At 45.1% G+C, this 16,937-nt stretch overlaps 1 protein-coding gene and 1 long non-coding RNA gene across 2 annotated transcripts in view; one reads left to right on the forward strand and one right to left on the reverse strand.

The window, feature by feature from the left end:
* Positions 1-243: 243 nt before the first annotated feature.
* Positions 244-16,937, forward strand: part of YTHDC2 (YTH domain containing 2) — a 229,445-nt gene continuing 212,751 nt past the window's right edge. The window contains 2 exon segments of the mRNA XM_030193495.1: positions 244-348; positions 797-960. Of these exon segments, the coding sequence (XP_030049355.1) occupies positions 801-960 (160 nt within the window). The 5' untranslated portion in view covers positions 244-348; positions 797-800.
* Positions 7,382-15,769, reverse strand: LOC115463199. The gene is made up of 3 exons (XR_003941014.1): positions 15,759-15,769; positions 14,790-14,795; positions 7,382-7,458 (listed from the first exon to the last, which is right to left on the reverse strand). It is a non-coding gene; the product is annotated as an uncharacterized LOC115463199 (long non-coding RNA).

Below are 16,937 nucleotides of genomic sequence, written 5' to 3' on the forward strand. Positions count from 1 at the left end.
GGCTGGCTAATACAAAAGCGCATCTTCACAGGGCTTCCCCCATAGATATTTATAAAGCAGCTAAATGGGTATCCTTGCACACTTTTACGGAGCACAACTGCATCAATGCTGCCTCGTCGTCAATCAACTCCAAAGCGCACCTAACCTCCTTGACTCCACACTTTCAGACTACTAGTCTGCTCTGCTCTAGTCTGCGCTCCTGGCTCTGAGTCTGACGCAACTTGACTTCCTGTTTCCGGCAAGGCGGGATGTAGAGGGAGAGAAGTTGTGTGATGTGTATAGCAGTGTATCATAGGGGACGGGGCACCGGAAAAGGAAAGCTGTGGGATTGTTGGTGGGCGACCTTAGGTATGAGTTTGATTGGGGCGATCCCGGGGGGGGGGGGGGGGGCAGTGTTTGAGGGACAGGTGCTGTATCGCATACAAGGAGGAGAGTGGAAGAGATGGCAGCTAGGCGGAGGGGAGGCCAATCCTCCAATGCGCATGAGGAGACCGGTCTCCTGAACCCCCAATGTGTGTGAGGATGGGTGCACAGTGTGAGAGTGTGAGTACTACTACTACTACTAATAGCATTTATATAGCGCTACCAGACGCACGCAGCGCTGAACACTTGACAGAGAGACAGTCCCTGCTCAAATAGCTTACAATCTAGGTATCCTGGGTTGCTTTCTTTTATTACCTTGTATGGCTGGTAGCGCTATAAGAATGATTAGTAATAGTACTATGTCACAAATGCAATAGAAAGGAACATTAATAGCCTTCTTTTTATAACCTTAACCTTTGTCTTCCTTGTTCAGCAAAATGTCTCGGCCAAGCAGTGTGTCCCCAAGGCCAGGCAGTGCCCAATCAGGCCCTTCTGGTTCTGGAAGAGCTAAAGGGCTGAAGGATATCCGGATTGATGAAGAAGTGAAAATTGCTGTTAATATTGCATTGGAGAGATTTCGCTATAGTGATCAAAAGGGTGAGAAAGCTTGATGTCTTGGTCTGCTTGATAAATGTATTTATTTATTGGGATCTATTAACTTCCTTCATGAAGAGATTCACCCAAGGCGGTGTATAGCAGGTACAGTTTAACATAAAGCTTACAGTTTTGTTAACAACATAACAATAGTAAAAGGACCAAATACATAAACAAAAACATAAATGAGGTAAATTAGGAAACAACAAATTGAAACCTAATAATAGAACTACCATGAAACAGTATCAAAAATATACACATTTCCCACACTGCAGAACGACCATGTAACAGAAATCTGCTAAATTTCAGTACAATACAAAAATACCATGGAAGAACATTCAAATAACATAGACATAATTTTATTTGTTTTTTTCTATTTAGATTTTGCTTACACCTTTTTCAGTAGTAGCTCAAGGTGAGTTACATTCAGGTACACTGGATATTTCTCTGTCCCAGGAGGACTCATAGTCTAAGTTTGTACCTGAGGCAATGGAGGGTTAAATGACTTGCCCAAGATCACAAGGAGCAGCAGTGGGATTTCAACCAGCAGGTGCGCTAACCACTAGGCTCTCCACAATAGATGTTGATATAGTGCCAATGAAACACCTAATAAACATTCATTAGAACACTGAAATAATATAGATATGGTGCTAATGCTTTTCTACAGTGCAGCTTACCATGTAGCTGAGGCACCAAGTGCAGGTATATAGATGGGAACAAGATAAGTAGCTATACTCAAGGCAAGTTTTTTTTGTACAGTTACAGTGTGTTTTTTTAGAAAGGCAGTCAAAACTTTACAATGTCAGAAGTATCTTGTAACTAAGGACTAAGCCTTTGCCATCTATATGGGACCCCATTTTGAAATTGATGGTTTACTCGTTGAGCTTTGAAGCCCAGATTAATCCAATTTGGAAAAAATCTTTTTTTTCATAATGTGTCAATTGAGGCTTATAGGGTCATATTTTGATAAATCTCATTTTGCACTTTTGGTTCAGATGTTGACTTTGGCTAATCTTGATTACTACAATTTACTGTATGTTGGATTGAGTAGTAAATTGTTAGCTAAATTAGTTATTACAGAATACGGCGATACAGTTAATTTTTTGATTAGGGAAATACTCTACTGTTTATGGATATGTTAAAGAATTACATTGGCTTTGTGTTCGCTCAAGAATTATTTTTAAAGCTGGATGTTAAGTTTTTCAGGTATTATATGGACATCTGGATTGCTTATCCAATTTTTTATTTGCTGTTTTTATACTTCAAATTTGTAATAGTTTGCAACTGAATTACCCAGTTTTTAAGAATATACAGTTTAAGAGGCATCTTGGTTCAGTGTTTTCAGTTCATTACTATTTGAAATGATCTACTTACTCCAGTTTGTCGAGAAGTAAATTATATGCAATTTTGTAAGAAGTTAAAAACCTTTTTATTTGATAAATTTTAGATTTATTTTATGTTTTTCTTTTAATATTTTATCATTTCTCAGCTTGGTGATTTTTTTTAATTGTAAACTGCCTAGAACCTTTCGTTGAGTCGGGGATTAGACGTTTAGGAGAAGAAAGCTTCTTTGAAATAGAAGAGTTGTTACTATATATATATATATATGATGTTACTCTATATATGTAATTCTATGGTACTGTCCATGTTCTATTAATTTGTAATCCACACGGACAATGGACGTTGTGGACCATAAGAATTATTGTAATGTAAACAAGATAATGCGGAACTGGTCTAAGGTACAGGGGTGAGTAGCAAGCTAGTCCAGTTGTGGAATGAGTGTATAGTCAGTCGCCATATGTATTAAAGGCTTGGGAGATGAACCTGGCTTTCACCTGCTCCCTGAAGTAGAGATAGTCTCGAGTTAGACGTAACTCCTTTGGGAGTAAGTTCCAGACAATAGAGGCTACTCCTGATGAAGGTACAGAAGCTTTGATTCCAGGACACTTTGCAGGTTAACATGGGATTTATGTCTCCCTGCAAAGAATTTTGTATTTTGCTAGTGATGATTAGGACACTTTGCAGATTAACTACTACTACTAATAGCATTTATATAGCGCTACCAGACGCACGCAGCGCTGAACACTTGACATAGAGAGACAGTCCCTGCTCAAAGAGCTTACAATCTAGGTAAAACAGACAGACAAGACATTACAGGCAAGGGAATTACAGGGTAGAGAGGAACAGGGAGGAGGAGAGCAAATGAGTAGCGGTAAGGAGCCAAAGGCAGTAGTGAAAAGGTGGGCTTTCAGCATAGATTTAAAAACAGGTAAAGAAGGAGCTAGACGTATGGGTTTTTTTTACATCCCTCTTCTGCTGCCTCCATTTCCTTTTACAGTCTTCCACATCTCTATTCTCATGGAAGACGGCATTTAGCTTGTGGCATACAGCCACCTACATCTGCTGTTTGGTGTGTGCCCCAACACTTTCCCCGTAGGGGCAAAGAGAGTTCCAGTGTGTGTCACTACCTTTTTCACTAGGAGTTCCATCTTAGCAAGGCCAAAGTTCCCCTTCCTAGTAAAGGGATTCTTTGGGGCTACCATGGCAGGTATGGGATGTGAAGATTTGAAAATCCCAAGATGGGCATTTTTATAGGGCATTTAAGGTATCTGAGCTGCAACCAGGTAAGATGTTTTGAGTAGAGACGTGCGGAATTTGATAATGATCCCCGTAATTGGACGTTTCATGGAGAATGTTTAAATGCAGATATTTAGACATCGTGTTTGACTCTCATTGTTGCCCTAATGTGGGCAAGGAGGAGGTGACATCTTATCATGATTGCACTTTATACACCTGTGAAACTCGCTCATTTCCTTCCTACCCTGTTCCCCCAACAAGTAAACCAGGGGCAGCCGTGGACTTTGAACCACCTTTTCATGAACTTTTGTAGTAATTGTTTTAATGCTGTGACAATGGTGCTGTGGGGATATGTTCATATTCTGCTAGAATGGAGACAACTGTTTGTGCCTGGCCAAATCCCTTGTGCTCGGAAGTTGTGGGGGCATGTGGTCCCTAGGAATGGGTCAGTGCCACATCTGCCACTTACTAAATGGATGTGGGCCTGCTGGGGTAATGCAGCTCATCTTTTACTGCATTCTGGTTGGGTCAGACAGATATGGCCAAGGTGGCAAGTAGAGCCTTGCATATTTAACCGTTGAGCCTTTACTGGGGCCTGATGCCAATCTCATTTTTCAATCATCTTTGTCAGGGAACGCCTATGAAGCGAAGTTGGTCTCAGGCTTTTGTAGGGAGATGGACTGGGTGGACTGCATGCTTCTTGTCTCCACAGGGTTGTGTTAAAATCATCCAAATAACTGTCACCCTACCTGTGCTACAGAGCAAATATGTGTATCCAGCATTGGCCTATTATAGATGCAGATAGCGAACCCCCAGGATGCAGTGGTAACTGATGTAGCTGATCAGTCAGCCTTGTAGTGTGCCCCACAATGCGCTATATTTGACCTTTGAATACTTATGTCCAGGTATGAGTGTACACAGCATGGGTTTGTGGAAGTAGTAATCGTATAGGTCCAGCCTTCCCCCATCCACAGAGGGAGCCTGGCAGTGCTATATGTCACTGTATTCTCTTTCCACTCCCCTCATTCAGGGCATGGCTGTAGGGCAGCTGTGTGTGTGTGGCCTTTCCTCAGGCCAGTGCTTGAGCAACATGGTCCTGGAGGCACCCTAGGCAGACAAGTAGTTGGGAGTTTACCAAGTAACTTTGCACAGAGACATGTCTGTGCAACAGTCTTTGTGTGTCCCTCCACTACCTGACTGACCAAGGTACCCCCAGGACCATATTAGGCCATGCCTAGCCTGAGGGAAGGCCACACTCACAGCTGCCCTACAGCCATGCCCTGGGTGAGGGGAGCGAAAAGGAAAATACAGTGATGTATGCTCACCCACATTGTTGACCCTGATAGCACCTTCCAAATGGCTTACACTTTTGTCAGGTGCGGCATTTAGCAAACTCAAGCCTACTGGCTGTTCTTGTTTAGCCCACATTCCTTGTTCTCCAAAGGACCTACTCGAGGCATAGCCTAATAGTTTCTGCAGTGGGCTGGGAACCCAGGGGTGATAGGTTTGAATCCCTCCTCTGTCAGTAAGGTGAAGAGGTATGGTTGTGGTAAACTGATTCCCTTTGAAAACAGCCTATAGCCACTATCTCCCAACTCCAGATCTGCATTCTCCTTTTTCCCAGGGATGTTCAATTACTGTTTTATACAAAACTGTTTTTATCATTGCATGTCATGTAATGCTAAGCACTTTTGAAAGAATTGGTGCCAAAGACTTTTGTATGGAACAATATATAAAATGTAACTTGTATTTATATCAGAATAAGTAAACAATGACATAATAAACTTTTGCATGACAGCCCAGATTGGTCCATTTTACTGCTCCTTGGGGAGGGGGTGGGGGTGGCTGCTGACACTGCTGTTGCTCCTGGCAGAGGACCCTTTCCTCCTCCTGCAGGAGTGTGGCCTGGATTGCAGCTAAGCCCTTCTGTGGGTCCTGTTGGAGGATTTGGAGCAACCCACGCTGGCCATTTATGGGGCCTGTATGGGAGGAGGCTCTGCAGCCTCCATAACTGCTCTTCACAGTGCGGCCACAGTAGCAGAAGCCTGCATCTCTGACTGAATGGGAGTTGGCAGGACACCCTGTTTGTCCATCTTTGCCTTCTGGCACCTTCCAGGGGCTTCTATGCCACAATCATTGTACTGCGTGCTAGATGGGGAGACATATGTTTGAGGGTTTATAGCTGGTCTGTCATGATGCTGAGCAGGTGGCATCCCATGTAGCTACCAGTGCCTCCATACCACCTCCTAACTCATGTGCATGATCTTTGGGGGACCAAGGTGAGGGGCTGTCTTCATAGGTGGTGGTGTGGCTCTGGAGGGAATAATGGCAATATATGATTTAGGGGGTGCAGTGGCTGCAGCAGTGACATTGTGTGTATGCTCCATGGTGCGACCGCACCTGGAGTATTGTGTTCAGTACTGGTCTCCGTATCTCAAAAAAGATATAGTAGAATTGGAAAAGGTACAGCGAAGGGCGACGAAAATGATAGTGGGGATGGGACGACTTTCCTATGAAGAGAGGCTGAGAAGGCTAGGGCTTTTTAGCTTGGAGAAGAGACGGCTGAGGGGAGATATGATAGAAGTGTATAAAATAATGAGTGGCATGGATCGGGTGGATATGAAGCGACTGTTCACGCTATCCAAAAATACTAGGACTAGAGGGCATGAGTTGAAGCTACAGTGTGGTAAATTTAAAACGAATCGGAGAAAATTTTTCTTCACCCAACGTGTAATTAGACTCTGGAATTCGTTGCCGGAGAACGTGGTACGGGCGGTTAGCTTGACGGAGTTTAAAAAGGGGTTAGATAGATTCCTAAAGGACAAGTCCATAGACCGCTATTAAATGGACTTGGAAAAATTCCGCATTTTTAGGTATAACTTGTCTGGAATGTTTTTACGTTTGGGGAGCGTGCCAGGTGCCCTTGACCTGGATTGGCCACTGTCGGTGACAGGATGCTGGGCTAGATGGACCTTTGGTCTTTCCCAGTATGGCACTACTTATGTACTTATGTACTTATGGCATGAGGGGCCTCCTTTTTGGATGGCAGTTGTTGCAATGACAGGCTTCTATCGTCACTATGCTATCTCTTCCACTTGCTGTCTTGTCAGGTATGTAGGCTGTGTGGTGTGTTAGGTAAGGGCGTGGGTGCTATACACTGTGGGCATGGGTTCGATTCACATAGATATTTTTTCAGATTGCTATTTGTTTCTACCTGCCACACCTACTTATGGGCAAGGCAGCTTTATGTGACAGGAGGCATGCTTTGATTGAGCTCACTGAGGTGCACCCTCCCACAGCCCTTTCCCTACCCCCTTGACATGTCATCTTACAGTTTTCTATATGACTGCAACACATTGTGGGTATGGTGGTTGTGGGCACACTGCGATGATGGCAGCTGCATACTCGGGTCTTAGTAAAACAAAAACATGGCTGTTATGGGGATGCAGTATTATTGGTACTCCTATTGGTCCCTGAGGTGCTCCCACATGCATCGGATCAGGCCCGGTCTTCCCGCCATATTTGGCGATACCGGCTCTGGAGTTCCTCCAGGTCCCAATGGATCCTAAATCACCTTTAACACTCAATAAGATGGGGCAGGGTTCAGGTGATGGCCCTTTTGCCCTTGACAGATAGCTTTCCCATAGTCATGTTGTGCTTTGCTCCTCACATAGGCAGTACATAAGTAATGCCACACTGGGAAAAGACCAAGGGTCCATCGAGCCCAGCATCCTGTCCCCGACAGTGGCCAATCCAGGTCAAGGGCACCTGGCAAGCTTCCCAAACGTACAAACATTCTATACATGTTATTCCTGGAATTGTGGATTTTTGCCAACTTCCCAGCTGAACCCAGTTTCGCCCCTCCTCCCCTCACGTCACTAGTGCTTGCTAGACCCTATCTTCTGCTGCAAGTTAATGGGATTACTGTAGAAAACACAGCACCTTCAAAACAACTCCAGCGCAAAGAAAAGCAATTTACCAGCACAGAATTTGAACACAGTTTTACAAGAAACTACCAGCCCCCAAATTAAAACTAGCAAGTACAGAATAGATAAAAGAGGCTTAGAGAGGACTTAGAGGTAGATGCACTAAACGTTTTTCATCGTTAAATGAGCCCTCAGGGAAGAATTTCCTATCCTTTCCATGCACTTAAGCCTATTTTCCGACGACAGTAGCAGCTAACGAAAACGGAATGGAGATGAGCAATTAGTGTGAAAACCCCATTGAAACGACATGCACTAACCTTTTCCGATTGCCTTTACGCAGGAAAAAGGCAGGAAAACTAACGAGAGGTCTGGACCTCTCGTTAGGACAGCTCTGTGCCAGGAAAAATCATTAAGTGAAAAAACAAACAAACTTTGAGCCAATCCCAGCGCATTAGCAGAGCTAAAAGCGCTGTGATTGGCTCAAAGGACGTCAGAAAACACATAAAAAAATAAAAATAAAAAAAGGATCGGGAGGGGGCAAGGGCGCTCATCAGGAGCGTCCTGTACGGACGGCCTTGCCCCCCCCCCCCCGCTGCTCCCCACTTTCCGCCGCTCCCCCCACCCCAAAAAAGCAAAATTCTAGTAGCCCCTGCCCCCCTCCCTTCCTCACTACTCTCTCACCTCAGCTCCGCCTCCCGACATCCTCGTCCTGTGCCCCGCCCCCTTTTGGGGTCGTCGCCGCCATTCCCCTCCTCCATCGGGCCCCCCCTCCCTCTTACCGGGCCCGTGCAGCGCCTCTCTCCTCTGTCCGAAGGCGCTGCACGGGCAAGAAGAAAGCTGATGATGCCTGCCTTCGCTCGCGCGTCTTTCTCCTGCTGCGCCCGCCCCTGTCTAACGTCGGTAACCTACGTAGGTTACTGACGTCAGACAGGGGCGGGCGCAGCGTCTCTCTCCTCCTGGGCCCGCCTTTTTGGATTTAAAATGCATTCAGTCTCATTGCATTCTCAATCTCATTGGGGGGGGGGGGGGGGGAGGAAAGGCCGTTTACTGGGTCGAGCTGTGGAGAGCTGAAACAACCTTTCGCCTCCTCTGCTAGAAGCTGGACGAGCCGGATCGTGCCTTCTTGCAGTTTGACTTGGGCAGGGAATTTAGGAAGACCCCCTTCTCTCCAGAACCCAAAGCAGGTATTTCCTCCTCTAAAATGTTTAAATTGTCTGTTTTGTGCTTCTGTGGGACTGGGGTGCGAGGATCTCAGAACTGCTTTTAACAATGCTGCCACTGTGAACGGAGAAGCCTCGGGATTTTGAAGCCGCTGTTTTGCTGCTTGCGATGAATCTGTTTGTTTAGAGAATGGAAGACTGGGCTTTTTTTATGTGTTTTCTGACGTCCTTTGGATTTGGGAGCCATGTGCTTGTGATTTGACTGTGTTTTGACTGTTTGTGGCATGCGCAGAGCAGCTAACATAACGCTTGGCTGCTCTGCGCATGATTTGGGGGCCGATTAACGATGTGTATTGTGATTCTTTGATACATTGTACGTTTCAATACCGATCTCAGCATGTGTGACTTTTTTTTTTGGTGCATGTTTCGTTATTTTAAAATCGTTAGGGACTTTAACGATTTAGATTTTTTTACGTTTGGTTGCTGCATCTGCCTCTTAGAGAGGAAAGACTCGCAGCAGTGAAAGAACAGTGTTTTTTTTGTTTGTTTGTTTTTTATGTTTATTTTAGTTGAGATATAGAGGCAGACAGTTAAAAAAAAAAAAAAAAAGCTTTAAAGAGAAAGAAACATTTTAAAACACAGGCAGCCTTAGCCACCAAACAAATCAGCCCTGAAGATCCTCAGCACAATTCCAAGTGACAGGCAGGGCCAGCAAGATGGGGGCGCCTTATGGAGGGGGGGGGGGGGGCAGAGAAATGATATAGGCACTGGGGCATGATAGATGTCACTTTGTTTTGGGCACCTTTAAATTGGAGAGCTGTTGCTAACACTTCCCTCACTAGTGCAGATGTAGCAGGCTGGGGGGGTGGGGGGGACATGTTCAGGGCTGTTCAACAGATGTGGCACTTAGGTATAGGTCCTGATGATTTCCCCCCAGCGGTCATGGTATCTAACCCTGCCTGTGTATGATGCTTGCACATGCCTAGGGTTACCATATTTGCTCCCCCCAAAAAGAGGATACATGCCCCGCCCCCTCACATACCACCCCCGCCCCCTCACATACCCCTAAGGGTGTCCTATCCTCCCCGCCCCTTAACTTACTGTACTGCTCTGGTGGTCTAGTGACCACTTCAGGGCAGGAAACAGCCCCCTCTTCCTGTCCAGAGCGCCTGCATGCTGTTCCTCGCTGACTCCGGTCCTGGTGCCGATTCAGAATGGCCGCCAAAAGTTGAAGCAGCCTCGCGAGACTTCAACTCTCGGTGGCCATTTTGAATTGGCGCCAGGACCGGAGTCAGCAAGGAACAGCATGCAGGTGTTGGGGGCAGGAATAAGGGGGTCTCTTTCCTTCCCCGAAGAGGTCACTAAGCCACCTGGCAGTATAGTAAGGTAAGGGGAGTGGAGGATAGGACACCACTAGGCCCGCCCGCCAGCCTGCCTGTTTTTCCGGAAATCCGGCCAAACGGGCAGGCTGGCAAAACCCGCCCGGTTGCCCGGCCATGTCCTCAAAAAGAGGACATGTTCAGGTAAAACCGGACATATGCCGACTTCCTTGGGACATTGCTTCACACTCGGCTTTCCAGGGACCTCCTTATTCTTCTCCATGCCTTCATGAGACACTGTGCAGTGGCAGGTGGTGGTGGTGTTTGAAAATCTCCCTCCTGTGCCTGAGACACAGGAGTACCAAGTGCTCTGACTCCTCAGCAGAAAAATTTGGTTCTCTCCTTAGAGGCACGTCTTGGCAGACTGAGAAATACCCTTTCACAAGCAGCACTATATATGGTCGTTTTGCACGTGGAGGGGATGTTGTGATAGAAACACAGAAACATGACGGCAGATAAAGGCCAACTGGCCCATCCAGTCTGTCCATCCTCTGTAACCACTAACACTCTTCCTTTTCCTAAGGGATCCCACATGCTTGTCCCACACTTTCTTAAATTCTGACACAGCCCTCGTCTCCACGACCTCCACCGGGAGGCCATTCCATGCTTCCACCACCCTTTCCGTGAAAGAATATTTTCTTAGATTCTTCCTAAGCCTATGTCCTCTTAACTTCATCATATGCCCCCTCATTCAGAATTTTCCTTCATATGAAAAAGGCTCACTTCCTGTACATTAATGCTCCTGAGATATTTAAACATCCCTATCATATCTCCTCTCTCCATTCTCTCTTCCTGCTGAGATTCATAAGCCTGTCCCTATATGCTTTGTCCAAGACTGCTTACCAGTTTTGTAGCCACCCTCTGGACCAACTCCATGCTGTTTATATCTTTCCATAGGTGAGGTCTCCAGAATTGCATACAGTACTCTAAATGGGGCCTCACCAGAGACTTATACAAGGGCACTATCACCTCTTTTTTCCTGCTGGTCATCCCTCTCTCTTTATGCAACCAAGCATCTTTCTGGCTATGATTGTCTCTTTTTCTACCTGTTTGGAAATTTTATGGTCATCAGACACAATCGCCTCCAAGTCCCACTCTTCTTTTGTACACAGAAGCACTTCATCCCCTATACTGTACCGTTCCCTTGGATTCTTGTAACCCTAGTGCATGCCCCTGCAATTTTTAGCATTAAATCTTAGTTGCCAAATTTTGGACGATTTCTCAAACTTTGCTAGGTCCTTCCTCATGTCATCCACACCATCCGGGGTGTCCACCCTGCTGCAGAGTTTATCATCATCCGCAAGGAGACAAAACTTACCAGACAGCCCTTCTGCAATATCACTCAGAAATATGTTAAAAAGAGCCGGCCCGAGGACCAATCCCTGCGGTTCTCCACTGATAACAATCCTTCTTCAGAGCAAGCTCCATTTACCACTACCCTCTGTCTCCTTCCATTTAACCAATTTTTAACCTAGTCAGTCACTTTAGGTCCCATACCGAGGGCACTCCGTTTATTCATGAGTCGACTGTGTGGAACCGTGTCAAAGACTTTGCTGAAATCCAAGTACACCACATCTAGTGCCCCTCCCATGTCCAACTGTTTGGTCACCTGTCAGCAAAGAAAGCTTTTTTGACACAGGACCACTTCTGCATTTGGACATTTGCCACTGGTTATTTTCTATTGGCAAACACTATTATCTCATTATGTCTATCTTATTCTGCGGAACTGTAGAGCTAAACAGATTGCCCCGTCTCCGTTTAGAGAGCAGGGCAGTTGGGAACTAGAACTCAATTATATTTATGAATTAGCACTCTAGAACTTATAAGACCAATTTTATGTTCATTTATGGATCCAAGTCCACAGCCCTAGTTATATTGACATGCGGCCCACTAAATTTTATAAAAATAGAAATAGATGTATTATAGGAGCTCATAAATGGTTAGAGTAAGGAGGCAACAATAATAGGAGAGCTATGCATATATGCTAGGTTCTTCTTAGAAAAATGTCTTGCCCTTATTAAAAAGGGTTACAAGCAAACACATGCTTAGGCACTATGCCTATTACCCAATAGCAGTTGTAGCAGAAGGCAGGCAGGAGCTCTGAAGGGTCCATCTGTGCAGAGGAGTCCCAGCAGTGCAGGAGCAGAGGTGGTGGGTAGTGTCTTACAAACTAGGAAATATAAGAGAATGTTAGCCTGGAGCTGGTGAGATCAGCAGACAATCTTTGGACTGCAAAGGTGTTTCTTGTATACCGTTTCTGGCTGTTGCTCATTCTTGAAGACAAAAATTGCAGTGTCATTTTGTATCACAGAACTGCAGTTCTTGGAACTCTGCTCTGACCATTCCAATGCAAATAGGCTCCTGTGGCATTCATTTTATGTTCAGGTACCAAAGTGGTTGGATTAGACTGATCTGGGGTGCATGACTGTACAAGAATATTTGTCAGTTTGGATGAGTAGTTTTTGAGCAAACCCTTGCTGCTTGCAGGATCTTGATAGAAATCGGGGCACAAGTCACACTGCATTAATGCTTGATTTAAAGCAATTAATGCTGAGGTTGTTACCAGCTCTGGTGGTGGTCACCTATGCAGGGAGTTTGCCCCTACAGCATGTCTTCATTTTAAATATTTGGAAGGCGTATTTTTGACCTCTGAGAGATTTTTTTTCCACTATTCATTATGGCATCACTTTTTTGAGATGTTTCCAATAGACGTTTTAATTCGGACGTAGATGTCATATCAACAAAGAGAAAACACAATGCCTAGTCCTTTAATCACAATACTCTCCATTCCTCCCAACTACTCTTAGCACCCCAGAGGTTAAACTCTCCATATCTGACAACCTAAAAATTCTTGGAGTAACGATAGAGAACCATTTATCATTCAAAAACCACGCTAAATCCATCACGAAGAAAATGTTCTACACAATATGGATATTGAAACGAGTGAAATCATATCTTCCCTTGGACACTTTTCAGAACCTGGTACAATCTTGTTGGGCAGACTGGATGGACCGTGCAGGTCTTTTTCTGCCGTCATCTACTATGTTACTATCCAGCTTATAATCGAAAGTGATCGCCGGCCATTTCCCGACATAAATCGGGAGATGGCCAGCGATCTCGGAACAGTGGCGAAATTGGTATAATCGAAAACTGCATTTTTGACAGCATCGCTGCTTTCCCGTCGTCTCGCCGGCGAAAGTTCAAAGGGGTGTGTCACCGGCTAAGCAAAGGCGGGGCGTGGGCGTGGCTACCAGATGACCGGCTTTCGCCGATAATGGGAAAAAAAACCTGGCGATAAGCAGTATTTCGCTGGGTTTACTTGGTCCTTTTATTTTCACAACCAAATCTCAAAAAGGTGCCCCAACTGACCAGATGACCACCGGAGGGAATGGGGGATGACCTCCCCATACTCCCCCAGTGGTCACCAACCCCCTCCCACACTAAAAAAAAATAAAATTAAAAACCTTTTTTGCCAGCCTCAAATGATGTACCCACCTCCATGACAGCAGAATGTGTTCTATCCTCCGACAGCCTTTCCCTGGTTGTGATGTGTCTCTCGGATGAGTGTGACACCTTTTCTGTTAGGTGCCCTGCAGAGTCACATCAGCAATGCATTGTGGTGGGTGTAGGGTACTGGGCCCATGGTGCTTTTCCCCCTGCTAACTGGGTCAGAGTGTGCCCTGTTTTACTTCCGTTAGTCCATGAGGTAGTGGCCATGTTTGTAAGCCACTTTTAGATCCCTTTCATGTGTTAGCCATGTTAGAGAACTTAGTTCTTACCTTGAATGTGGCTGAAAGAGGGCATTATACACCATTCTGCCAGCTCTGACCTACTGCTAATCTCAGTCCCAGGGAGACTGTTTGCCAGTGGGGCACAACCTCTGATCTGCAGTTAACTGTGAGTAAACATGCTTATTCAAATAAAGGACTTTTTCAGAGAGATTAGTCTTCAGGTGTGAACTGGTGTGCCAAAGTTAAACAGCAGCAATAAGTCCTAGAGGCTGTATGCAGGTCCCTGGAGCAGTTTTAGTGGGTGCAGTACATTTGTGGGTAGTGGGTTTGGGAGGGGGGGTTGGGGGGGCTCAGCTCCCAAAGTAAGGGAGCTATGCACGTGGGAGCTTTTCTGAAGTCCACCGCAGTGACCTCTAGGGTGTCCAGTTGGTGTCCTGGCATGTCAGGGGGGCGAATGCACAAAAAATGCTGGCTCCTTCCACGGCCAAATCCAAGGCATTTGGCTTGCCGGAACTGTATTATCGAAACAAAAGATGGCGCTACTGCTGTTTGTTCACAGTAAACCGTCCATAGCTGGGCGAAGAGAAAGGCGTGGAAGAGAGAACACATGTGCAACACCAAGGTCTTGGATTGGTCTGGAAAGCCAATGAGGATTTCAATCAGGTGAACTGCTATCTGGGATCCCGCGTCCAGAGGAATGAGCATACAGAACGGGGGACAATTGGCACACACTACACTATGAGTCAAAGACCCCAGGAGGAGCCATGACGGGAGCCAAATGTGCGACACCCACTCGATAAATTCTTTGGGTCCCTGTTGCATTGCTGATGGAGGATGATACAGCCAAGGCAATAATTGTAGAAGTGATTTACACAACGAGTAGACTGAAGACAAGTTAGCAATTTTCTTTTTTTTTTGATTTATAAATTTTTATTGAACATCAAGCAATATAACAATAATCTGGAGCCCATGACTCCCACAACTTTCCAACAAGTCAAAATTCAAACCATTTCCACAAAGCTTTTTTTTCCCCCCCCCCTCCCTCCCCCTCCCCCCCACCTTACCCTCCCCCCTACCCTTCCCACCCTTCAGCACTGTAACTTAACCAGCCCTGTTCACTATGTTTCCAGTAAAAAGTGTCTCCAGATGCATCCATTCTTCTGCAGTGTGACAATATCTCCCTCTACATCTGTCCGTCATCTTTTCCATAGCCACTATTATCCTAAGCCTCTCCACCCAATAAGTTAGCAATTTTCATATAGAGCTCAATCTGGTGAACAGCAGTGACAAATAGGGCCAGACCACAGCCAAATCGATTAAACTTAAAGAGGGTTCTGGTGTTAACGGCACTCTTAACTCCCTAATCGGCATCCATTTTCAAGTAGTCAATGGGGAAAATGGTCCGTTGAATCTCAATCAAATTCAGTTCCAGGACAGCACTGCCATAGATAATGTTGACAAAATGTATTGTAAAGGGCAATGATTGCTGGTACAACAGGATTCTTTCAGTTGGGACTAGGAGCAGTGCAGCAGCTTGTACAGGCGGTTACAGTGTTGTCTGATCAGCTGATTAACAGCTAAGGCAGGTGGGATCCTGGTTAGACGGCTTTTCTTTGGTTTACACAAGCAGCAGATCTTCTTAAATTGATAGGATGTTGTTTCGGCGAAGGAGCACAGACCACAGGTATCGAAGCAAGATGGGCTCAGCGAAGGATCAGTATCGGCAAGAGAAAGAGCCGGAAAATCCATTGAATGATGGTCCACTAGACAAAGCTGGACGTAGAGACCGGGAGGCAATCAGGATCTAGTCGAAACGGCAGCTCCCCAGGTTTGCAAAGGCAGACCGGACATCAGTCTGATGAACGGTGGTCGATCCAGGCTCCGTGATAACTGTTGCACAATCCAGGCCAGCCCCACGTTAGCGGAGGGCAGGACGGGCTGCAGCCAAAGTAAGGCCGGTTAAGAAATTCAGCGAAGTCAGCTGGCACCCCAAGACACTCCACCTCAAGCCGATCACGGAGATCAAACTCCTAGATAAAATCGAGAAAGGGCCTTAATTCGGGAACACCGGAGCTAACGGTTAACGCATCCTTCTACTCGGCAGCCATTTTCATTACTCCACGCAGACTATTGCAACAGTGTTTTCATAGGATGTAAGACCCAAATCCTGAAGAAACTTCAGACTGCTCAAAACACGGCAGCCAGACTCATCTTTGGCAAGTCAAAATTTGAAAGCGCAACACCTCTTCGAGAGAAGCTGCATTGGCTCCCCATCAGAGAAAGAAATTTCAAAGTCCATACACTGATTCACAGGATTATACATGGAGAATCCCCTAGTTACATGAATAACCTGATCGACCTCCCTATCAGAAACAGATCTATGTCATCATGTACTTACCTCAATTTACACCTTCCCAACTGCAAGGGAATTAAATACAAAACTTTTTATGCATCCAGCTTCTCCTTCTTAGGCAGCCAGCTTTGGAACGCTTTACCAAGATCCATCTGAACAATTAACGACTATCTACCCTTCCGAAAAATGTTGAAAACCCATTTCTTCAAGCAAGCTTACCCTAACGACCCGACGTAACCTTTTAAGCCCACCCACATGTCTCCTGCTCCTACAAAGATAATATCTTAACCATGTCTCCCAATCTCCTTCATGCTTATCCCCTAATCTTTCTTCCCCATCTTCCCTACACCATACCCCTCCCAATCTCTTTTCCTTCAACTTATCCTATCTTTGTTACAGCTTTCCATGTTCAATTCACATATTCTTAAGGCCTTTCTATTACTATGTTTACTACAGATGTAAAATTCTCCTTACAAGACTCTAATTCTATTTACTATGTAAGCCGCATTGAACCTGCTATGTGTGGGGAAACTGCGGGGTACAAATGTAATAATAATAATATTGAAATTGCCCCTCCACATAAATTATAAATTTAAAAGTATTATTTATTATATATTATCCCTAGATATGTTTTACTTTTTAAGTTATATTTTACTGGGGTGATTATTACTTTTGCATGTATTTCTCCTGCTTACATATTATTGAAGTCTATATGGATATGCGTTTATATAATTTTATGTATAGTAACGGATATATTTGATTTTTAAGTTTATATATTTATTTGTTTAAGAATTCTCTTCGGAACAATTGGTTACATAGTTAAGAAATATTGGAAAATCCAGCATTACAAGAGC

Source organism: Microcaecilia unicolor, chromosome 2 (genome assembly GCF_901765095.1).
Source record: "Microcaecilia unicolor chromosome 2, aMicUni1.1, whole genome shotgun sequence".
Taxonomy (NCBI): domain Eukaryota; kingdom Metazoa; phylum Chordata; class Amphibia; order Gymnophiona; family Siphonopidae; genus Microcaecilia; species Microcaecilia unicolor.